The 25115-nt window shown below is 52.5% G+C and overlaps 1 protein-coding gene across 2 annotated transcripts in view; it reads right to left on the bottom strand.

Moving 5' to 3' along the window:
• Positions 1 to 25115, bottom strand: part of CDH22 (cadherin 22) — a 71272-nt gene that overhangs the window by 25715 nt on the left and 20442 nt on the right. For both annotated transcript variants that reach the window (XM_060078270.1, XM_060078271.1), the window contains exons 3-6: positions 21696 to 21815; positions 12383 to 12550; positions 7461 to 7654; positions 4642 to 4895 (exon numbers count right to left, since the gene is read on the bottom strand). In XM_060078270.1, coding sequence (XP_059934253.1) covers positions 4642 to 4895; positions 7461 to 7654; positions 12383 to 12550; positions 21696 to 21815 — 736 coding nt within the window. The remainder of the gene's footprint in view (positions 1 to 4641; positions 4896 to 7460; positions 7655 to 12382; positions 12551 to 21695; positions 21816 to 25115) is intronic.

Genomic DNA, 25115 nt, shown 5'->3' with positions numbered 1-25115 from the left:
CAAAAGGGGCTGCTCCCCTGACCCGGGGATTCTTCTCTGCTCACCCCATTCTGTCTTCAACTCTTTCCCCTCCCCCTAACCCTTTTAAAGCACACACTCAAAGCCTGCACATGACACCTAGAAATTTGTGTGTGGTTAGTTCTGGTTGCAGAATGAAGGGCAGAAACAGGTGTCCAGAGCACCGAGAAAAATGGTAATGTTCATTTCCTGAGGAACTATTATGTACCAAACACTTAATCCTCCCTCCAATCCCGGGACCACCGAGCGTAGAACCTGGTCCATGATAGACATTTAGTACCTATTTTTTGAATAAGCGAATGAGGCAAGAACTACCATGACACCCATTTTAGAGATGGGAAAACTGAGGCTTGGAGTGGGTGCAGTGATTTTCCCACAATTCTACAACTGAGCTAGGATTCATGATTCTAAAGCACATGTACTTTCTGCTGCACCCCACTGTGGACTGCTGGGAGGAAATGAAGTGTTCACTCTCTCTCTGGTCCGGTGTGGGCTTTCCTGTTTTTGGCATTCAAGGAAGACTCACGAGGGGGCTGGGGCTGGTAGGGCTGGGGCTGGGCTGATAAACAGCCAGTCTATCTGCAAGGCTGCCTAATCCAGACATGGGCCCATCTGAGCCCTCTCCTCCTCCTCTCAAAAGCCTTCCAAGACTTCCCACTGTCTAGGGATAAAGTCCCACACCTTCATCTGACATTCAAGGCCCTTCACAGCTTGTCCCCAAGTGCCCCCGCTGACCTCATCTCCAGCCCACCCCCCTCACGTGAGCTCATCCAGCTGACCTCCCTGCCCCTGAACTTAACCTCCTGGCTCCATGATTCTGTTCCTGCCACCAGGCCCTCACTACCACTCCACCCTGGAGTGCTGTCCTCCCATTCCAACCTCGTCCTCTTCATCCTTGCTCGGGGGCCATCCCTCCTTGGTGCCCAGAGTCCTTGCCCCTGCTTGGAGCTCCTTAGTCCTTAGCCCCTGCCTCAGCCCACTCAGGCTTAGATCTGTCACTAGATTCACTCACACGGGGCCCCAGCCTTCCCATTGCCCCCATCTGACTCTCTGGGCCTCACGCACAGGGAAGGGCACGGTGTAAGGTTGGAAATAGTTCTAACTAAAAAGAGAGTCAGAAGCAGGAGTGAAATGGCAGGAGGCTGGACTCAAGAAGCAGACAATCATGGGTTAAATCTCATTCCTTCCCCTTTCAGGCCGAGTGACACTGGGAGAGTCACTTCTCCTCTCAGACCCTCAGTTTCTTCATCTGTAGAATGAGTTAACTACATTCTGAGGGCCAAACGCCACAGTATGAGGCATCTTCCACTCTCTCCAGTGCAGCGGCTCAGAAAAATCACTCTGTACATCTGTATTTCTGTATTTCCCAGGTGCCTACTATGCTAGGCAAAATCTCCCAGGATACCACTTCATTTCCAGAACGCACTAAGCTTGTTCCTGCCTCTGGACCTTTGCACTTGCTGTTCCTTCTACCCAGAAAGCGCTTCCACACATCTTTGTTTGGTTGGCTCTCTCTTGATCATTCTGATGTGAACTCATTTGCCAGCTCCTTGACAACTTAAGCCAAAGTAGCCCCCTGTGGCCCCAATCCTCCTTATCCCATTACATAGTTTATTTTCTTCATAGCTCTTATCAGCAATGATCCCTTTCCACCATTTGTTGATGTGTCTCAACAGCTACTTGTTGACTCTCTGCCCCCCAACAATGGCCGGCAAACTCCATGAGGGGAGGGACTGGGTCTTATTGACGTGACATGACTCAGTGCGTAGGTGCTGACTGAGTCTAGGACCTTTGGAACTGGGGGAGCTGGAATATAAGCTGGGCTCTGGGCCGCACGTGTGGCCTGTGAGGACCCCTTCTCTGGCTTCCCATTTCCATGCCTGTCCCCTATGGACTGGGCACTCCGCTCCAGCTCTGCCCTTGGCTGAGTCATCTCAGGCCTGGCTCAGGGCTGGGCATGGAGGAGGAGTTGGGTAAATGTTTGTCGTATGAAATTGGACCTGTCTCAAGCTTCTCACCGCCTCCACATCTGAGGGGCCCCAGGGAAGAGGCAGCAAAGAGAGATGAGAAGAGGTGAGAGCAGGTTTCCAAGTTGGCCCTTTCAGTGCAGATAAAAGCAGGGGGGGAAGGGAAGTCAACGGAGGGCGGGAGGCAGAGGACTGAGAGGGGGTGTGGAGAGCGGTACTGGAGAGGAGGGGGCCAGGCAGACTGAAGCAGGGACCTGGGAGGCAAGGATGAGGCTCCTACTGCTGGTTCTTAACTCCTCCCCTCCCTGGGCCTGAGTTTCCTGCCAAACATGGGTGATAATGCCCTCCTGGGAGAGGTCTGGGCTGAGCCAAAGGCTGATGGGGATGTGTAAAGACTGTACCTACCAATAGCAGGCATGGAAGGGCGGTGGAGGAGTTCAGAGGCAGTGGAGGGCAGTTTTGGCCTTGAGAAGGGTGGAGGCAGCCCAGGAGGCATTCTGGACCTCTGGACCAGTCTGAGCCCCTTGGCCTACCTTTGAGGCCCGTCAGACTTCTCTCACTAGCTCATCTCCCTCCGCCTCCTGTAGCGATCACAGTCTACTCTTTTCCAGGCACACCTACCACTCCCCTGCCTCCAGACGCCTGCACCCGGGAACGGCCTTCTCTTCATAGTTATACCTGACCAGGCTCAGGTACCCAGCTTAGTTCAATTCCTGCCTCCTCCAAGAAGTCTTTCTAAACCCCTGAGGGTAGCTCCTAGTCTGGAGGTGCATGGGTAGTTAAGCAGGATGGCATCTTTGTGTCCTCACCTCGGGTTGCCATGTAAGGTTGCACAGCCTGTGCACTGTACAAATCGGAGCCATTCACACGGATGATGGTGGGAATGTTACACATCTGGAGTTATGTGATGCAGAGATCCTCAAAGTAACTTCCCTTCCCTCTTTCTCCAATGCTCAGCACAGAGCTAGGCACACAGTTGCCCGAGGGATCATTCACTGACTATATAACAGGGGTTTTAGGGAATAAGCAGGAAGCTCCAGGCTCTTTTTCCCACCCATCCAACAATGGCAATCCGCCCCACCCCGACCTTCTCCTCTGGATCACTTTCTATCTGACATTCTTCCAACCCGGGCCACGGTCAGGGACTCCCTAACCGCTGCAGCTCTCAAACCCTTCCTGGGACACTGACAGTGCCTCAGCATCCCCTCCCCTCCAGCCACCTGCCCCGCTCCCTGCTCTGACTCTCTCTCTCTCTGTGTCTGATTCTATTTCTTCCCCTTGCTGGCTTTCTCTCCAAGTCTCCTCTCTCTGTTCCTACAGTGCCAGGTGGGTCCCTCTGTCCTTTAGTTACTCCTGCCCTCTTTCCACCGGCTCTCCTCCTTCTCTGGTCACTTCCTCTCATTGTTGGTCTTGCTACCCCTCCATGAGTCTCTCTCTTTTCTCAGTCTTTCTCTGATTTTACATGTCATTCATTCACCATGCGTCAGGGAGTGTCCACCGAGCGCTAGGCCGTGGGTGAGGTGCTGGGGATATAGCCGTGAACACAGACATGTATCCCTACCCTCCTGGTGTTTATCTTTTAGGGGGGGTACAAACGAAGTCATCAGGAAAATGGGTAGCAGGTTAGCTGGTGATGAAGGACAAAGGAAAATGGATACGAAGTGGGGGGACAGGTTGGGGTGGGGTTGATATTTTAGAAAGAGTGGTTGGGGAAGGTTGCACTGAGAAGGTGACGCTTGAGGAAAGTCCTGGAGGAAGTGAGAGGACCAACCATGGGGATATTAAGGGGGAGAACATTCCAGGCAAAGCAATCAGGAGCTGCAAAGGCCCTGGGGTAGAGGCGGGCTGGGTGTATCTGTGGAGCTGGGCGGAGGCCAGTGTGGCTGAGCAGAGTGAACCAGGGAAGGAGGGTAGTGGGAGGTGATGTCTGAGAGGTTACAGTGAGGCCACACCGTACAGGGTCTGGGGGGCATCGTGAGGGTCTGGGCTTTTATCCTGGGCCCGAGAGGTGCCTTTGGAGGGCTTTGAGCAGAGGAGGGCCACGCTCTGATTTACATTTGGACGGGATCAGTCTAGCTCCTGTGCCCATTCTAGACTGAAGAGGTGTGAGGACACCAGCAGGGAGTCCAGTGAGGAGGTAGTAATCCAGGCAGGAGAAAGAGGTGGCTTGGACCAGGGTGGCGGCAGCGGAGGAGGTGAGAAACGGTCCGATCCTGCTGACGTGTTTAAAGCAGAGATGACAGGGGTTGCTGATGGACTGGAGGGAGATGTGAGAGAAAGACAGAACTCGAGGATGGTTTTCAACGTTTTTGACCTGAAAAGCTGAAAGGATGAAATTATCTTTTTTTTTTTTTTTTTTTGGTGGAGGACTGAGGTTGAGCCCAGGTCACTGTGCGGCGTCTGTCACACCTGGTTCTCTCTCCTTATCCTGGGTCCCTTGTCTCTCTGCGACTGTTCTCTAACCTGTTTCCTTTGTCTCCTTGGCTCCCGGCCTGTTTCTCTCCATCTCTGTGTCCATCTCGCTCTCTCCCCTCCCCCCACACAATCGTTCCCCCTTCCCCTCCCCGCCCTGCCCCCTCCCCCTCTGCCCGCCGTCTGTCCGAGGGCGCTGGCGGGGTAGCAGGCAGCAGGCGTCGGCCCCGGGCGGGGGTCTCACCGGACGGGCCGGTTGGCGGCGTCGGGGTCCCGCGCCGTCACCACGCCGACCAGGGAGCCCACCTGCGCGTCCTCCTGTACCTCCAGGAGGCCAGAGGGCTGCTGGAACTCGGGGGGCTCGTCCACGTCGGTCACGGCCACGCGCACGATCGCCTGGTCGCGGAACGTGCCCAGGTCAGCGAAGCGGGGGTCCACGAACTTGTTGAGCGCCTCCAGGACCACGGTGTGCACGGGCTGGGACTCGAAGTCCAGGCGCTGGTGGGGAGGAAGAAGAGGGCCGGTGAGTGGGCTGGGGTCTGCTCTACATCTCCAGGCGGACAGATCCCAAGTCAGGGGGGATGGGCCCCGCGAGGGCGGAGCTGGCCCAAGGTGACAGTTGACTCAGCAGGGCCTCCGGAGTATCAGGCTGCGCCATGGAACCGGCTGTCCAAGACCCAGACCAACCCTCTCTGGTTACAAGTGGAGAAAGTAAGGCCCTGCTGGGGACAGTCTTGTCCAGGGACACAGGGTCAAGTACTGATACCCAGACTTCCTGCTACAGAGCACAGTAGGTTGGGGCATTAATTTATTAATTTACAAAGCACTATGTGCCAGTGTTCTAAACATAGTGGCTCATCTATTTTACAACATCCCAAAGAGGCTTGTATTATTATCATCATCACATTTTACACATAAGGAAATCGAGGCCCAGAAGGCTCTGTAACTTGCCCAAGGTCGGCTCCCAAGTCCCAGGCCCATGAGAGGAAAGGCACTGGATCTGCTGCTGACAGGCTCTGTGTCTGCAGGCAATCTGTTTGGCCTCTCTGGGCCTCAGGTGGGAGGGTTAAATGACACGTTCCTCGTATATACCGGTGGCAGCTGCTAATGTGAGTTGAGCCTGATAAGCCTGGCTGCCTTAGAGCTTTCCTCAGAGATCTGGCTAAAGCCATGCTGAGCCCTGCTTCTCATCAGAGAGTGCTGGTGGGTGACCCTCTGATGGACAAGCTCCATGGCTGTATGGGTGCTGGCCTCCTAAGGACAATGCCTTAGAGCAAAGAGAAATTGCTCTGGTGAAACCACAGGCACCTCTGTTACATGGTGGGGGAGCTATCTGAGCAGCAGGGGCCACCTTCCTGGAGACCTGCCCTGTGCGTAGGACCCTCCTTTCCCGTCAGAACCTCCCATCCCCCGTCCCCTTCTCCAGCAGCAAAAAAAAAAAAAAAAAGAAGGGCTACCTCCTACCTCCTTCCTCCATCCTGTTGCCTGGGAAATCAGGATGCAGGGAGGCAGGCGCGGGCCTGGTCTGGGAGTGAGCGATGGGCTCTGGAGCCAGGTCATCCATCAGGCGGGGGTTCTGCTCCCTGAGCCAGCACTGACTCCACAGGGGCACCTCGGGCGCCACTGCTGGAGCAGGCGGGAGGGGGGCCCAAGAGCCAGGGAGGAGAGGGGGGCAGGATAGAGGCAGCACCGTGGATGAGAGCAAATGCTGTGCTGGGGTCCCCAGGCTGGGCCTGGGGCCTGATTCTGTTGCTGTGTGATGCTGGGCTTCTCTGGGCCTCCAGTTCCCCATCTGTGAAATGGGCTCATCTTACAGTGAGGACAGATGGAGGTCAGAAGACTGAAAACCACTTAATGCTTAAAAGGGTGGATCCTGGAGCCAGACTGCCCGGACCCAGAGCCCTACAACTGCTCTGTAAGATGCATGACCTTGGATGCAAGTGTCTGAAGTTCTCAGGGCCTCAGTTTCACATCTATAAAATGGGCAATAATAGTACTTCAGAGGGTCATTGTAGGGATTAAATGAGTTACTACATGGAAAGCCGTGGAAGGACTCCTGGCACACCGGTAACACTCATTATAAGTATTCGTATTCTATTATTATCCTTGTTGAAGAAACTGGGAGTTTTCTCTGTCCTCAAGCCCTCAAGGCCAGGTAGAGAGTTTGCTTATTGAGTGAATGAAGGGCTGTCGGGGGGCAGATGTTTCTGTGGGTCCCAGAGGGCAGAACCTGGGCTGATAGGAGCAGATTTAAGGAGACGGATTCTGGCTGAATGGGAGGAGGAAGAGCTGGGCAATGGTAGGGAGTGAGCATCCCATCCCCGGGCATGTACAAAGGCCTATGACCATTTGTGGGCCAGGGCAGGGGATTTAGACCTCCCATGGGACAGCAGGGTTGGAGCGGACAGGCTCAAAGGGCTGCGCAGCCCTGAGTTGCCAAGCCTGTGACCAAGTCCCGGAAGATGGATTTTTGCTTTATTTGACCTCCATCCGCTTTCCCTAGGGGTTGCTGACTTTGCTGTTTTAGCTTCTGGTTCCCAGGCTGGCCAGTGGGTGAGGAGCCTGTTAGACTCAGGAAGGAAAGCACTTTGGGCTCACCAGACCTGGGTTCAAATCCCACTCTACCCTTTACAGGTGTGCTCTTGGGAAAGCCCTTTTACCTCTCCGAGCCTCTGTTTTCTCACTTGTAAAAATGGGCGTAATATATTTCCTTCAGAGGGGAACATGAGGATTAAAGGAAACAATGAGTGTGAAGGGCCTGGTATGAACTTGAAGTAGCTCAGCATAGTGTTGAAGAGCACAGATTTAAATCTGGATTGAATCCTGGCTCTTGACAACTAGCTGTGCAACCTTGGACAAGTCACTTAACCTCTCTGTGCTTCATTTTCCCATTTGTAAAATGGGAATGACACCATCAGCGTCTTCCCAGGTTGGTCCAGAGTTTCCGGAGAGACTTGATCCCTGGAGTGGAGTGGGGTGGGGATATTTGGCCACTCAACGGCCCCCCTGACCCTGCTGCCCTGAGGCCTGCCTCCCCCATCCCTCCTGGGGCAGCCCCCGCACCTTCTGCACTACGATGATGGCCTCCTGAGTGTCGCTGTCTGTGGTGACCTTGAACACATGGCCGCCGCTGCCGCTCTCCTCCCTGAGGTGGTAAGTCATGTCTGTGTTTTCACCCACGTCTGAGTCCTCGGCCTTCACGCGTCCCACAGCTGTGCCGATGGGGGCCGACTCCTGAATGCTGAACTGGTACATCTCTGTAGGGGATACAGCTGTGAGCAGGGATGGAGTGGCAGCCCCTCCCCCAGCTCCCACCAGTGCTAGGGGAGAGGAGGGGGGTGTCTCAGATGGGCTCCTTGGAGGGCAGTGTCTTAAAGGCGCTCCCTGCTTGGCCAGGACTGATGCTGGGAGAGGTGCGTCCTCTGCAGAAATGTGGGATGCAGTGCAAAGAGGAGGGTTTTAATTCTCACCCTGGCTTTATTCTCTGATTGATTTGGGAAAGTGCCTGCAGTTCTTCGGGACTCAGTGTCCCCATCTGCCCAGTGAAGGGACAGATGAGCACAGTGATCAAGGCTAAGGCTCTAGAGTCAGTCCCAGCTGTGTAATCCCAAGCTTTGGTTTTCCTCATCTGTAGAATGGGAATAATAACAGTGCCTTCCTAACAGCACTGTTCATCCTGCCATTAACTCACATGATGATGCATGTCAACTGCTTAGCATAGGGCCTAGCACCTGGTAGCTACCCAATAAATGGAACAAATTGCATTAGAACAGTGGGGCTTCATGCTGATTTTTTGTTGCTGTTGATGTTAATGATATTGGTTCCTTCATTTCCACATATTTATTTAGTATCTATGATGTCCCAGATGCAGCTCTATGCACTGAGGTTCCAGCAACAAGCAAAACAGACCCAAATCCCAGGGCTTACAGTGCTTTCCTCTTAATGGGAGGAGAAAGACACTAAACAATCACATCAGTAAAACAGTAGGTCAAATGGTACTTTGGAGAAAAATAAAGCTGGGAAGGGAAACAGGAGTGATGATGAAGGTGTGTGTGGAGTTTTACATAGGGCAATTGAGGAAAAGATGACAATTCTGCAAAAGTCTGAGGGAGGTGAGGGAGTGAGTCAAGCAGTATTTCAGAAGGAGCATTCTAGACAGAGGGAACAGCAGGTGCAAAGGCCCTGAGGTGGGTGCAATGCCTGGCATGTTTGAAGAATGGCAAGATGACCATTGTGGCCAGAGGAGGTGGGGAAGCAGGGGGAAACCAGAAGGAATGAGGGTCAGGTGGGACGCAAACAGCTCCCTGCTCTCCTCCCAGAGCCGAGATGAAGGAGAGGGTGATTTGCTAAATGATGGGCCAGCAGGGGTTGTGGAGATGGGGATGTGTCTCTTGGGACCCCCTCTGGTCTGGATACCCTTGTGTGGAGTGGCTGCCTCTGATTCACTGTCACATAAACAGCCGGGGTTGGGGGTGCTTTAACACAAGCTGACCTCGCCGCTCCCCTGCGTTAACCCTTGCCATAGCTCACTGCTGCCCTTGGGATGGAGTTGTACAAGCCCCTTGGCCTGCCCTGCAAGGTGCTTGCTTGCCCTGCAAGGCCCTGCTGACTTTTGCATCCTCATGCCCCCAACCGTCCACCCTCACTTAAGCTTCAGTCTGGCTGAAGTCCTTGTAATTCCTTAAGGATGACTTGCTCTGTCCTACCTCTAGACATTCCCTCTCTTTATTCTCCTCTCTGCCTTCACTTCCCCTGTCCCTACTCTTTTTTAATCTCACTGAATATTACCTCCAACAGGGAAGCTTCCAGACCTCCAGGCTCTGTTCCTGTGTGTCTAGGGCCCCCAAGCTCATCCCATTGTAAGGATTAGTGCATTTCCCTATCATTTTCTGTTTATTCTCTCTCCCTCTCTCTCTCTCCCCCTCCCTCCCTCAGGGGTGTGAGCTCCGGCAAGGCAGGGACCACATCCCTTATTCATCAGGCATTCACGGTGCCTGGCAGAACACCAGGCTGTCACATAAATGAAATGTGTGAGTGACTAGTGAGTGAATGAATGAAAAGCAGCATAGATACTAGTATACACTCACCAGATTAACACAAATGAAGGAATCTGACAGGACCAACTGTCGGTGAGGATATGGTACGATGGACACATGCATTTCTTCGTGGGGGAAAACAATTTGGCTTTACTTAGTAAAATTGAAGATGAGTTTATTCTGCCTCTCTGTACACTAGAGAAATGTATGCAAAATGGCACTAGGACACATGCAACAGTGTTCAAAGCAGTATCTTCTATAATAGCCTGAAACTGGAAACAATCCAAATGTCCAGTGACAGGAGAATAGATAAATCATGGAATACTATACAGCAGTGAAAATGAATAAATTATAGCTACAAGCAACAACGTGTGATTTCACAAACATAATTTTGAGAGACAAAAAAGCAAGACACAAATCATTCGTATTGTGTGGCTCCATTTAGGTAAGGTTAAAAGACATGAAATTAAACTATAATGTTAGGTGATGCCTACATGGGTGAATCAACCCTAAAGGAATGGATAAAGAAGATGTGGTATATATATACACAATGAAATACTACTCAGCCATAAAAAAGAATGAAATTGTGCCATTTGCAGCAACATGGATGGACTTACAGTGCATTATGCTAAGTGAAATAAGTCAGACAGAAAAAGAAAAATACTGTATGATATCGCTTATATGTGGAATCTAAAAAATATAACAGGGCTTCCCTGGTGGCGCAGTGGTTGAGAATCTGCCTGCCAATGCAGGGGACATGGGTTCGAGCCCTGGTCTGGGAAGATCCCACATGCCGCAGAGCAACTAGGCCCAGGAGCCACAACTACTGAGCCTGCGCATCTGGAGCTTGTGCTCCGCAACAAGAGAGGCCGCGATAGTGAGAGGCCCGCACACTGCAATGAAGAGAGGCCCCCGCTCGCCGCAACTAGAGAAAGCCCTCACACAGAAACGAAGACCCAACACAGCCAAAAATAAATAAATAAATAAAAATTTAAAAAATATAACAAACTAGTGAATATAACAAAAAAGAAGCAGACTCACAGATATAGAGAACAAACCAGTGGTTACCAAGGGGGAGAGGGAAGGGGGAGAGGGAAGGGGGGAGGGGCAAGATAGGAGGAGGGGATTAAGAGGTACAAATTATTAGGTTTAAAATAAGCTACACAGATATATTGTACAACACAGGGAATATGGCAAATAATTTGTAATAACTATAAATGGAGTATAACCTTTAAAACTTGCAAATCACCATATTGTGCACCTATGATTTATATAATATTATACATCAACTATACTTCAAGAAAAAAGAAAAGACAAAAGAAAAGCAAGGAGATGATCACAAAAGCAGATGGAAGTTAACTCCGGAGGAGGGTTTGGGGGGAGCAGTTATGATCAAGAAAGGGCTTGAGAGCGGCATGGACATATACACACTACCAAATGTAAAATAGCTAGTGGGAAGCAGCCGCGTAGCACAGGGAGATCAGCTCGGTGCTTTGCGACCACCTAGGGGGGTGGGTTAGGGAAGGTGAGAGGGAAACACAAGAGGGAGGGGATATGGGGATACATGTATACGTATAGCTGATTCACTTTGTGATACAGCAGAAACTAACACACCATTGTAAAGCAATTATACTCCAATACAGATGTTAAAAAAAATTAAAAAATAAAATAAAGGAATAGCTGGATGGGAAAAAAAAAAGAGAAAGGGCTTTTGGGGGCTTCTGGGGTCCTGGCTGGTGGTTACAGGAGTGTTTGCTTTGTCATTATTTGTCGAACTGGACATTTCTCTCTTACGCACTTCTGTTTGTGTATTTCACAATAAAGAAAGAAGGAAGGAGTACGTGAATGAATGAACAGGAGTCTTCTGGGGGACCCTGGCCCCCCTGCTGTGCCCCGCCCCTTCCAGCTCAGGGCTGGCACAGAGCATCACACAACTGGGCAGAAGACTGGGTGGTCCCCGCCCCTCCACACGGTGCTTTGAAGCTTCCCATCGGTGAGTGGGGCTGGGCTGGAGGAGTGGCTGGGGGCGGCTGCCCTACCAGGCTCCCTGGCAACGACGTGGAGCTGGCTGGCCGGCTCTGCCCGCCCCGCTGTGCGTCTGGACTGAGGCGCTTAGGCTGCGATGTGCTCTCAGCTAAGGGATTGGATTCCCTTATCTCTCGGGGGTCAGTCCCCTGTGGCGGGGCCTAATGTGAGAGCAGCAGACCTCAAGTAATGACTTGCCCGATAGGAATCAGCCCAGCTCCCCACGGCATTTAGTCTCTGCCAGCTTCGGCGGCTTCTCACGCGGCTCAGCCTGAACCTGGGACAGAGAGGCTGGCTGGGTTGATGGGGAGGTTGGGGGCTGAGTCAGAGAAGCCGCCTCCACCCTGTTGTGCCTGGGGAGGCAGAGAGTGGAAAGGCCTCCTAGTTCAGGAGCACGGAATCCTGCCCTCCAGGCTCAGAGGAAAAGGGTAAGACCTGTCACTCCAGACCTTGGCATCTCCATGCACAATTATAGGTGTCACTCGGCTTGGGCATGGCTGCAGCCTCTGTCTGTATCCCTAAGATATCCTTGTATCTGTCCTCCCACCTCCAATGTCCCTTTGCAAGCTTGAGTCAGTAGCAGATCACACACACAATAAGCAGGACAGGGGTGTGTGCAAGGGCCAGTCGGGGTGGGTGGACAGACAGGGGCTCACTCTTGGCAGGAAGCAAGGTGAGGGGTGGGAAGGTAACCGCGTTACTGGATGTATGGAAAATCAGACAACTTTGAGGCCATCCCCTGCAAGAAGCGTGGTTGGAGGGGCAGGGGGTAAGTGGGTGACTCGGATGGACGGACACAGACCAATGGGGGAGTCCCTCTATGGCGGGAAGCCTACAAGGCAGCTTGGGGTCTGTGGGTGGCTTGGAGGGATGATCAGACAGACACACGGATCTGCCTCCTCCCTCTGGGAAGGCCTCACTCACTCTGCGGGAACCGGGGCGGGTTGTCGTTGACGTCGGTGACCACGATGGTGACAGTTGTGGAGCCAGAGAGGCCGCCCAGCTGGCCCGCCATGTCTGTGGCCTGGATCACCACCTCGTAGCGCTCCTGGCTCTCGCGGTCAAGGTCAGGCACGGCCGTCCGGATCACGCCTGTGGATGAGGGAGGGTGAGGCCAGGGATGCCTCGCTGCCAGCTGCCAGCTGATATGGAGACCCCTCCCCAGGTAGAGGCCGGGCTCGTTCAAGTTGAGGTGGGAAGTGGCTGATGCAGAAGACACGGATATGGCCGCTGTGCAGGTGTGGGGCCCAGCAGCCACCACACACACACACACACACACACACACACACACGTGCTTCTATAGATATGCTCATAGATGACTCACACAGATTCTATGCTACACACACACACACACACACACACACACTACTTTCACACATACACATACACACAACTATCAGATTCACACATACACACAACTATCAGATACACACTTTAAAACACACCCTTGCACACTCGTACACATACACATTTATATACACACATACTAACACACACTCTCAAACACACACACACTCACATGCAACACAAAAGCAATAGAATATAGACTATTTGGTTTACTAAAAAGAGGCGTAGGGACTAGAACCAGGCACTGTGTGACCCCCCTGGGCTACCGATCCCACTTTTGGGGCTTCGGTTTCCCCATGTGAGGGGGAACCTGCAATAATTCTCTGCATGAGCCTGGCCTGTGTCTGATTTGTCTCTGGGTCAGTGGCGCTCAGCCCAGAGCCAGGCCCGGAGTGGCAGCTCGGTGAGTGTTTAACAAAATGAACTGGACTCACACCCACCCTCAGACACACTCACTATGGAGTCACACTTACATGCACACAAACACGGATATGTCTCACACACGTACTACATAGGGAACACACATGAGGTCACACGCATAGCTACTGCACACACTTATTCCCCCCCGCACACCCCTCCACGATTAAATCATCCCCCTGCCCTGGGGGCCCCAGCCCCTTCCTCTCAGGCCTGGCCCTAGATTCTCTGTCCAGGCACCAGCTAATCGCTGATCAGACAATCCTTCAAGCTGTTAACAGAAGCAGGGGGAGGGGCGGCAGGAGTCGGGGTGGCCACAAGCTTGATTCTGTGCAGGGGAAGGCTGGGCTTCTTGCCTCCCTGCCAGTGGGAGACCAGGGGGGAGGGGGAAGTGGATGAGCCATTCAGAGCCTCCCCCTCCCACCCCCCCACCCCCCCGACCCGCTCCAACCTGCGAGCACCAGGTGGTGACAGGTGGTGCCCAGGGCCTGAGCGCCAGGTGGAGTCACGCACCAGCAGCCCCATGATGCGCCCCATAATGCCCAACCTCTCACTCCTGATGTCCCCAGACAGCCTCTAGATGCCAATAAAGGCAACGGAATGGGAGGAGAGGCTGGAGTGTGTGTGTGTCCTTCTCTCTCTATCAGAAGCCTTCAAGACTCCTCAGTAAGCTCCCTCTTGACCCCTCCTCAGCCGGGACTGGTCTTTCCAAGGGCAGGGGAGACTTGGAAGCAGATGAACTTGGGATAAACCCCAGATCTGCCGTTTTTTGACCATGTGATCTTGAGCAAATCCCTTCCCCTCTCTGAACCTCAGTTTCCTTATCTGTAAAATGGGACAATCACAATACCTCCCTAAAGAACAAGATTCTCCAACTTGGTACCATGGACATTTTGGGCAGGATAATTCCATCCACTAGATGCTGGTAGCAGCACCCTCCCTGCCCAACCTTAGTTCCAGACACTGTCCAATGGTCCCTGGGGACAAAATCAGTTGAGAACCACTGGTTCAGAGTTTCATCTCATGAGGATTGCATGTGACAATAACAACAATACCTGACACTGATGTGCATCTGAGTGAACTGCCTCATTTGATCTTCTCAACACCCCTAGGAGGAAGGTGCTGTGATTATACCCAGTTTACAGATGAGGAGATGGAGGCACAGAGAGGTTAAGTACTGGCCCAAGGGCACACATGTAGAAAGCGCAGTCAGGATTCCAGCAGGCACTCTGGGGCCAGAATCCATGCTGTGGACTGCTCTGCTGGACCACTGTAAGGACGGAGGGTCCCTGCCCAGCCTGCCTGGTATCCGCCCCCCGCACCACCACCAGGTACAAGGGGAGAGCCCAGGCCTCTGACAGAGCAATGCTGTTTATGTGGTCCTGTCTCGGCTCATGAGATAGCCCCCGTGCTCGTCTCAGTCCTCATCAGGCAAGACATGCTTCCAATCACGCAGCAGGCCCCTTGTCCTGTCCCCCTGGTGCTGCACCACAACACTGGGATTGTCAGAGGGTTGCCCTTCTAGGGATGAGGGTGGGGCCCAAGGCCTTGGCTGGTCTCTTAGTTGAGTGTTTGCAGTCCTGCACAGCAGGGGCTGTACTGGGAATGCGGGCCTGTCATGTCCTCTCCCCTGGGGGGCTGGAAGGAGAGGAAGAGCAGAAAGGGAAAAGAGAGGAGAGGAAGAAGGCTGAAGATGGCAGAGAGGGAAGAAGAGAGAGAGAAGCAAGAGACAGACAGAGGGCAATGTAGTGAGCGTTAGAGGGGAAAGAGACAGAGAGCCACGCACTCAGAGGCGAAGAGGAAGGGAAAGGAGGGGAGGAGAGGGAAAGGGAGGCCCACAGAGACAGAGAAAGAGAGAAAGAAAGAGGGGAGCAGTACAGCCAGAGAGAAATACACACACGCAGGAGGAGGCAGTAAGACAGAGATCCACAGAGAGACAGAGACCTGGAGAGAAACAAAGAGAGAAAGAGGGCGAGAAAGCAAGACGAAGAACAGCAAGGGCAGCGTGAACAGAGCTTCTCAGGGACACCAGAGAGGCAGACGGACAGCAAGGGGTGGGGAAAGAGGGCGGGAGGGAGGAAGGAGAGGGCAGGCAGATGGACTGACGGGGGAGTGATCACCGGGCCAGAGACTAGAGGGCTCCCGGTGTGAGCCAGGCAGAAAGGCAGGAGGGGTGCGGGCCAGTTGGACACTTACTACGTGCTAAGCTTTGTGCGTGTCATTTACACCTAGGATCTCACTGATGCGGAGGCTGGTGATGGGATCGGGGCCGCTGTACATCTATGAGCTTGTGGACCAAAAGCTCAGCGACCCTCACTCTGAGTGGGGCTCGGAGCAGGGGTCTGGCTCAGGTGTACCCCTGTGGGTGAGAAGCCATGCTTATGTGGCCGGCCTCCTGGCTGCCCTGTCACTTCCAGCTCCAGGGGAACTGGGGACACTGAAGTCTTCTTACCTGGAAACAGGTCATGAAGCCGTATTGAGTGTGTGATTAGATGCCATCTCTGGGCAACTAGGAGGTTGGTACCCTGAGGCCATGCTGCCTCTGGACCCTGTTCCTGGGGTCACACCCAGTGACAGGTTGCTATAGTGAAAACTCCTGATGAACTATGCCTGCTAGGATCCACATCCTTGGGTCATCCCCTCCCACACTGACTCTGGCCTTGGCCGTGCGTGGGACTTGCTTTGGCTAATGGGACATTAGCAAGTGTGACAAAAGCAGAGGCTTGATAAGCCCTTGTGCACTGGGGCTTGTCCTCTTGGAACCCTGAGACCACTGTGCTGTGAAGGCCAGGATGAAAGGCCACGTGGCAGGCCCAGCCATGCCAGCTGTCCTAGCTGACCTGCCAGCTGACTGTTGCCATGGGAGTGACCCCAGCAAAAGAATTGCCCATCCACCCCACAGAATTGTGACACTTAATAAATCGGGTGCTGTTTAAGCCACCATGTTTGGGGATGGTTTGTCATATAGCGGTAGGTAGGTTAACAGAGAAATCATCCCTCTTTGGGGCTCACTCACACAGCTGCGTTTCACTGCAGGGTCATCTGGCTGGAAGGTCCAAGAGAGCCTCATGTACCTGCCTGGCAGTTGACCCTGGCTATTGGCCAGACCTCTCTCATCCTCCATTGAGCTGGGCTGGCTTCCTTATATGGTAGTCTCAGGCCCATGTTCCAGGAGAGAGGAGTGAAAGCTGCAAGGTCTCTTAAGGCCTAATCTGGGAATTTGCAGAACATCACTTCGGCTACATGATATTGGCCCAAAGCAAGTCATACGGCGGCCCAGATTCAAAGGGCAGGGACATAGACCCCTCCTCTCCCCAGCACAGTCACTTTACTAAGAGGCCAGTTCAGGGATGGCAGGAACTGATGGCATAGTTTGCTATCTACTCTGTTCCACTTCCCACTCCTGATGCTGGGAGAAGCATATTGGAGGCTGGTGCCCTCCTGGGGGGCCTGAGGGAAAATTCCCAAATCAGCTGATGAAGTTGTTCTTAAACCATCTGGCTCTGAAAATTCATTCACTGACCCATTTATTAGACCCTTACTGAGGGCTTACTATGTGCCAGGGCTACACAGAGTCAGATAAGAGGCACTTTGGGATTTTGAAGGACTTTGGAGTCAGACAGGTATGGATTCAAGCCTTCTTTCCACCATTTATATGTTATCTGACCTCGGACAAGTTCTTAACTCTCTCTGAGCCTCAGTTTCCTATTCTGTCAAATGGGGAAATCCAGCTGGAAGGGCTGTTAAGAGGGTTAAATGAGACAAAGCTTCCAGCAGCAGGTACCACATTTTGGAGATGCCTTGATGATTCCCCCTCCTCAAGTCCTGGGTTGAGGACCTCATAAATCAGTTCCACAAGGGCTGAGATTCATGCTGGTCTTGTCCATCCATCATCTTATCTATAGGGTCTGGCATATAGTAGGTGTTCGATAAACATTTTGACTTACTGACCTACAACCACAGACCCTCTGCCCGCCTCTTGCAGCCTGGGTGTAGTTGTCTCTTTGTATTTGGCTTCTCTGTTGGAACAAAAGCACCACGAAGGCAGAAACCAGATCTAGTACATCATCCTGATCAGGATCTGGCACTTACAAAGGTTAGTTTCATTCCCTCCCAGGAAAAGCAAACATCTCTGGCTCAATTGAGAATTTTCAGCAGATATCTTGAAGTCTCTGAGAGAGAGAGAGGCTTTCTATTCTTGCTGGGGTGGTGGTGAGCGGGGCCTGGTCATGAGAACCTGGCCCCGGCAACCCACAGCCTTGTCCTCACCGGTCGCCCCAGTTCTAGCTGTTGTCCTCCCCGCCCCCGCCGTCCCCTCCAAATGCTGCAGAAGGGGTCCTGGAGCCCAAGTGACGCCTCATGAGCCCACAAATGCCATCCCTGTTTTCCCTGTTGGGGGTCTGCGGGCAGGCCTGGCTTTTAAAGCACACAAGGTAATTCTTCCTCTGGCGCGAGCCTCGTGGCGCCCCGCCTTCCCCTCCCTCACACCTTCCTCACAGACCCGGTTCCGGTTCTACTCCCTGCTATCTGCACAGCGAGAACAGACTGTACCTCGCAGCAGCTGCTAAATATAGACCTGCATGAGCGGAATATTCCTGGCTGGGGAAATGAAGCTGGGGCTGGAAATGGCACCAGGGTGGCTCCTACCATGGGGCCGAAGGAAAGGGGAGGAAAGATCGGGTCCTTCCTGGGCAACGTCTACAAAGACCCTTCCAAACAGAGAAAGTTGAAGGACCCTAGAAACAAGGACCCTGTTTGTGTTTCTTCACTTACCTTGCCTGGTGCCCACTTTCTGGCTTCTTGAGAACTGTTTCTGCCCTCCCAGGCTCCATGGCCTCCCGCTGGCCACCCTCCTCCCGACTCTCTGCAGTGGGGGATGTTCTTTCTGAGAACTTGGCCATCCTCCTCACTCTGGAGTCTGACGCTTCATCTGCCCACCCCTGCCACCTCCCAGACTCAGTCCTGGCCCTTCCCTTATTTCTGTGTTCTGTCTTTTCCTCCCCACCTTAAAGCTGATCAACTCTAAGGACCTCACCTCCTCAGGTTGAATGGACGAAGGCTTCATCATCATCATCGTCATCATCATCGCCATCATCATCATCCCCATCATCCCCCTGGTTTACGTTTATGTACCACGTATTGCACTGAGCATGTCAGTCTCTCTCCTAGATACGAAGTGGCTCACACCCTCACTTCATTCAGGACTCAGTCCCAACATCACCTCCCCAGAAAGGCCTGTCCTGATTTCTTCATCTAAGTCTACTCTCTTACCCTGTTTATGTGTTTTCCTAGCACTCACTGCTACTCCACATTATGCTGTATGTTTATGTGCTTATTTTCTGTATTTCCTACTTAAATAAAAGCTCCATGAGGGTAGGGTGTTGGGTTTCCCTGCTGCTGCCTTCCTAGAGCCTACAGCAGGGTTGGGCATGTACAGGCCTCAATAAAGAGTTGCTGAATGAACGAATGAACTCTCCCATTGGCTCCTCACAACAATCATGTGAGATGAGTATTATTATCTCTGTTGTGTACGTGGGGAAACCAAAGCTTAAAGAGCCTCAACCATTCTTGGAGCTTTAGGCCCATATTTCAGATGGCCCATTCTAGATGTTTCTTTCCTCCTCTTCTCTCATCTTAAAGCCAATATAGTTACAATGGAATTAATTAGCTCTATATCAGATCCTGGAACACATTCAGTAATTCCTCTGTCCCTAGACAGTTTTCTTAATCCACGTTCCTCCTTCTGTTTCTGTAGGTGGTGCCCCTTCTCATCCTAGGTTCCAAAGTTAGGAACCCCCAGATTCCTCCCTGAATATAGTCCTGTACATTCACCCAGGCCTCCAAGGTTTGCCCTTTGCAGAATCTCACTGTCATCCCTCACTCTCCCTCCTCAGTATCTCAACTAACCCTCTCTACCAATCCCGTATCACCTCTGGCTCCCTAACTAGATGAAGCAGGTTACGGAGTCTGGGTGGGTGCTGAGAAAGGGCGCAGGCTTTGGCTTTTGTCTTTCGGGGCTCTCTGCTGGGCACTCCAGGCTCCTGGGTCTCCCTGAATTCAGTTCCTGCCTCTGAGCCATGCTGTACAGTGGCAGCCCGAGGGATCTTGTTAAAATGAAAACCTGAGCATATCACTTCCCTGCTTAAAAGTCATCAATGAGTCCACAGTGTTGGTGAGGGGGAAGGAAAACAGGCTCTCTCCTAATCGGGTCTTCAGGAGTGTAATCTGGTACATTTCCTCATTATCTATCCAGATTCCAAACACACTATGCTCTTTGACCCAGCTTCTCCACTTCCTGAAAATGATCCTGCAGATACATTCACACAAGCACAAAATGATCTATGTATGAGGTTATGCACTGTAACACTGTTCATGGTAGAAAAAGATTGGGAACAGCGTAAGTGTCCATCAGTAGGGGACTGGCGAAATAAATTTTAGTGTATCCACAACAGCTGTTAAATAAAAGAATGATGAAGCTATTTATGTACTGATACGGAATAATCTGCAAGATGTATTGTTAAGCGAAAAAGGCAAGCAGTGTGTATAGTGTGTGTTTATAGCTACCATTTGTGTAAAAAAAAACTACATGTACCTATTTTCTTGTACCTGCACAGAATAGCTCTGGAAAGATACACAAGAAAATTACATTGGTTGCCTTGGGGATACAGATTGGGTGGCTGGGGGACTAGAGGGGGTGAAGAATTTCCACTAAATACAAATTTGGACTTTTTGAATTTTGAACCTTGAAATGTATTATTAAAAAAAAGAGAAAAAACTCGGGGGCTTCCCTGGTGGCGCAGTGGTTGGGAGTCCGCCTGCCGATGCGGGGGACGCGGGTTTGTGCCCCCGGTCCGGGGGGATCCCGTGTGCCGCGGAGCGGCTGGGCCCGTGAGCCACGGCCTCTGAGCCTGCACGTCCGGAGCCTTGTGCTCCACAACGGGAGAGGCCACAGCAGTGAGAGACCCGTGTACCGCAAAAAAAAAAAAAAAAAAAAAAACCTCAATATTTTTCAAGTGAATGAGTTCAAGGTCTCATAGGATATATATACCAAGTGGCTACCTTTGGGGTTGCAATTACTGGGGATGAGGGTGGGAAGCCCTTTTTTCCTTCCTTCCTTCGTCTCTTTTAAAAAACATTTCTTTAATGTTTGAATGTTTTCTAAAACGTATTAGTTTCACAAGGAGAAAAAAAATAATGCGGATATTATGTGTAAGAGAATGCAATTATAGACTGGAATCCTCAACCCCCTCCCCCTAAACAAAACAAACACACACAAAAACCCCAAACCCAAATCCATCAAACACCCTCCCACCCCACTACCCTTAGAATAAAATCCAAGTGCTTCAGCCCGCCTTACACGGGGCAGTCAGGCCCCTGCCAGCCTCACTGCATTACCTCTCAACAAGCCTCTTCTCCAGTCCTGAGTTGCTTACAATTCCCCTCATGCCTCAGGCTGTTCTCCTCCTCCCAGTTTTGCCTGCACCATGCCCTCTGCCTGGAATGCCCTTCTCTGAATCTGGGTCTGGCCAACACTTTATCCTTTAGAGATTGCTGCTCCCTCCTCCAAGAAACTTGCATCCTAATTGCCCACACAGATGCCTGTACCCCTGACCCCCTGGGCTGTGAGCCCCATGGAGGCATTTGATGAACATTCTGTGGTGTCTGATGTCTCACCCCCTGCCTTCTCCAGTCCCTGGGACAGTGAGAGATGCCCTTGTCATCGGCAGCCGCTCCCAGCTGTGGGACCTTGAGTGAACCACTTCATCTCTCTGAGCCTCAGCCTCCTGCCTCTGTTCTCCCTGCCACTCTCACGAGGCCCCTCAGAGATGTACTCAGGTTCTAGCCTCAGAGTGAGTGACGTGGGGGACGGTGCGTGGGAGCGCTGCACCATTGCTTGGTGCTGGTGGGGAGGGCAAGGAAGTCAAGAAGCCATCCTTCCCTAATGGTCTCAGCCTCGGTCTTCCCACCAGATCCTTAACAACTGCCACCTGAACAGCCTTCATAACTGCCGAAAAGGTGCCTTTCACGGGCCGACGGCCGTCCCCCCTTACCCCCGGCCCCCAGCGACACTTATGACCATGACCGACCGCGTCTGGGTTGCGGACACGCCTGCTTCAGTTTAGCTCCAATGGCAAGAGGGACCACTGAGTTCAGACCTCCGAAGCCCTTTCAGGGGGCCCATAGTGATAGCCTCCTGCCTTTTTGTTTCCACACCAGTCTTGCAGGCGCCCCCCACTCTATTTTTTTTTCTGCTCCTCGGTCCTTCTCTCTTCCTACCTGGCCGCCCTCCCTCTCCGCGACCCTGGGGTCTCCTGGAGCCAGAAAGATGCCTCGGTGTCCTCTGTCCTAACCTCAGCACTGTTGGTTGGAACGCTGAGAGAAGACTTCCGCCCGCCCCCTCCGGCCCCGCCCCTTGCGCCACGCCTCTGGTTCCGCCCCGGCTCCGCCCCTTCGGCCCGGCCCCGCCCCTCACCAGTCTTGGGGTCCACGGTGAAGTGGCGCTCGCCATCCAGCACGCTGTACACCAGTCGAGCGCTGCTGCCGTACGTGGGGTCATCCGCATCCGAGGCCATCACCTGCATCACCGACGTGCCTGGGCCCGGGGGACCAAGCGAGACAGGGGTCAGCTGGGGCCGCTGTGCTTGTTCCCCCCATCGCTCCCCACTCCCAGAGAAGCTGGGAAAGGAGACCTAGGCCGGAGGTTACTGAAGCCAATCCCCTCACAGTCCTCATCCCCACATTAAGCCCCAACCCGCTTCCAGACCTGGGGCCTTCCCAGTGGCACGAGCATGACCATGGAGTCAGATCTGGATTCAAATCTCCCTTTGGTGGTCCCCAGCTGTAAAACTCTGGCAAGGGAAGACAGCCTCTCTGCATCTCAGTTTCCTCACCAGCAAAATGGGGACAGTCCTAGTCCTTGGTTCATGAGGGAACACATTTTAAACTCCCAATGCAGAACTCAGAGCAGTATCTCAGTGGGTGGTGGAAATGGTCATTTTCACCAATTAAGGTCATCACAGAGTTAGAGCTAACACTGGAAACAAGGCACTTTACTCCCAAAGCAGGGGTCCTTCTACTCATCCCAGCTCCTCCTGATTTCTCAAGGGAATTCTGCCTCCTTCCTCCCACATCCTAATCCCCCCCGCCGCCATCCCGCCATGGGGATGTGTGGGCATCCCAGAAGGACAGCCAAGTTCACTGGGGCTCAGGGGCCAGTGTCTCTTGGGCCCCAGGCAGAAGAGCAGCAGGCAGCTTTCCCTTTGGAAGTAGCTGGCTGTGGGTCCTGGGGCCCTCCTCGCCCCTCCTCCCGGGTGCCCAGACAGTTCCCGCCCCCGACACACACACTTCTCCTCATGCTCTGCACGTAGGCTGCTGGGGAGAGTATAAATTGGATAAAAGTCCATCAAACAGCGGCAATTAAGTTATTGATTTTCGACACTGCCTCATTAAACTGGGAGCTCCTCTCGGCCTGTCCCAGAGATGGCTCTAATTTGACATCATGTTCAATTTGACAAAAGCAGGGCTTGGGATGTGAGGCTGCACAGGGTGGGGGTGATGGAAGGGGTGGGGGAGGGGTTGAATGGAAGGATGGGCAAAGCTGTGTGGTCCATCCAAACCTTTCCAGATAGGAGGGTGTGAGATGCAAGACCCAAGAGGGAGTCTTGGGGGCTCAGGATAGGACCCAAGGGGGATGAGACTCAGACCTCACCTCAAGGAGATGCCCTCTTCTGGGTGCCCTGATGGTGAGGCGATGGGGCCCAGGCCTCCTGAGGTTCTGGGTAGGGCCCTCTTGGTGGGTTGGGCTCTCTGGGCCAGCGGGGCGGCATGCTCGGGGGTGACACCAGTTCACTGCCTGGCTAATGAGTAAGGCTCTGGAAGTGCTACTGCAGCAGTTCTGCTAAGCCCAGCCGGCCACCCACCTCTCCCACCTCCAGCCCTCGATCACTCCAGACAGACACATGTATTTATTTTTCACTCTTTTGCATTTCTCATTTCCCTCTCCATGTCCCCCCCCACCCCCGCAGCCTCCTAAACCGGCCCTGCAATGCGCCTCTCTCTTTGGCGGCTCCAGCTCCCCATCAACCATGTCAGAGTTGCCTGGAGAAGCTGGGGAAGAGGTTTGGGCAAGCCCCCTCCTTCCTGATGCTTGGTACTCAGGGGTCTCCTATTCAGGGCAAGGGCATGATCCTAGGCACCTCCTCTTAAACGGAGAGAGGAGAAAGAAATAAACCCTATTGAGCACTCACTATATGCCTAGCTTCACCAGCCACTTAAATCCATCACCTCTAATTCTCATAGCATCTCTGAGAGGCAGAGTGGGCCCCTCTAAATTACAGGTGAGGAAAGAGGTCAAACAGGGGAAAAGACTCGACTGAGGGCACAGACTGAGGAAGTGGTGGGATTTGAACCCAGGACTCTCTAAGGCCAAAGTCCTCTGGGAGCCAGAGTCAGCACACACACACACACAGTGACTCTGGATGGTGGCCTGGTGTACTGAATCACAATCAGTGACTCTGCCGCTTATTAGCAGTTTGGCCTTGGGCCTGTCATGAACCCCATTTTGGCCTCAATTTCCTCATTTGTGAAATGAGGGTGAGAGTACCACCAAACTCCTGGGATTGGTTTCAGAATTCAAATAGGTTTCTGTATTCAGCACCGAGGACAGTGCCTATCCCATACTAAGAACTCAATAAACAGGTTGTTGTCCTCTCAGCAGACGCTGCATGCCTGTATACAGTGGCACAATCAAGCCTCCCTCACAGACAAACTGAAACGAGAGATACATAAAGCATCAGGCTCATGGTGGGTGCTCAATAAATAGTAGCTGTTGTAACAGTTATGAGAGAGGGTCTCCCTGTCACTCTCCTCTGCATGTTCCCTTCACCCCCTGGGCAAGGCACAGTGCCGGGCTGAGTGACTCCCCAGGGACAAGGATGAGCGCGCGCTCTCTCTCTCTCTCTCTCTCTCTCTCCCTGGCTGCATCCCTGGGACTCCCGCGGGGATGATGGAATCATTTCCCCCATCTGGGATTCTTTATTGCAGCCATTACAGTTAATGCCGACACGTGGGGATGGCAAAGAGTTAGTGATTCACCACTGATTCCCCAAGGCCCCACACGCCCCCCCACCTTCTTCACAAGTCAGCAGCTCCCCAGAATCCGCAGACAAAAGGGTGCCAGGCTTGTGGCTGCTGTAGGACCACCTTGTGCCATCCCCCTAAGTTCAGCAGTTTGCATTCTGCAATATGCCGTCACGGCCACTCTCTCCTTCAGTCCCCACACCAGTTCTCTGATGTAGATGCAGTGGCATGCTGGCAAATGTTTAACCATTGGCTCTGGGGGATGGAGGGGTAGGGAGGAATTCCCTGCTTTGTAGCGTTTGCTGATTTCTACGGTGTGAATACTCTCACCATGGCCAATTTCAAGCTATGAATGTGGTATCAAGTGGTTCATAAAACTCCTGAAAATCAATATTTGGCTCTCATGAGCTGATATGAGCCGACTCCAGAGCAATCCTGCATCAATTCCATTTTACAGATGAGGAAACTGCTACGCACAGTGAAGGGTGACAATGTAAATTAATAATGAAACCCATTATTATAGACCCTTATTCAATGATAATGATAGATTAGGTTTATTAAATAACTTCTTTGTGCTACATACTATAATAAACCCTTTATGTATAGTATCTCATGGAATTCATATAATAGAGCCTTGACGTAAGCTCTATTAAGATTTCCACTTTGCAGACGAGGAAATGGAGGCTGAGTGAAGTTTAGTAATGAACCCCTTTTGCCTCAATTTCATCATTTGTGAAATGGGGGTAATATTACTACCAAGCTCTCAGGATCGCTGTGAGAACTCAAATAGATTTCCTTGTTCAGCAGCAAGGAG

This window comes from Mesoplodon densirostris, chromosome 16, assembly GCF_025265405.1.
Source record: "Mesoplodon densirostris isolate mMesDen1 chromosome 16, mMesDen1 primary haplotype, whole genome shotgun sequence".
Classification (NCBI taxonomy): domain Eukaryota; kingdom Metazoa; phylum Chordata; class Mammalia; order Artiodactyla; family Ziphiidae; genus Mesoplodon; species Mesoplodon densirostris.
The sequence above is the reverse complement of the archived record's forward strand: the minus strand, read 5'-3'. Positions and strand labels throughout refer to the sequence as shown.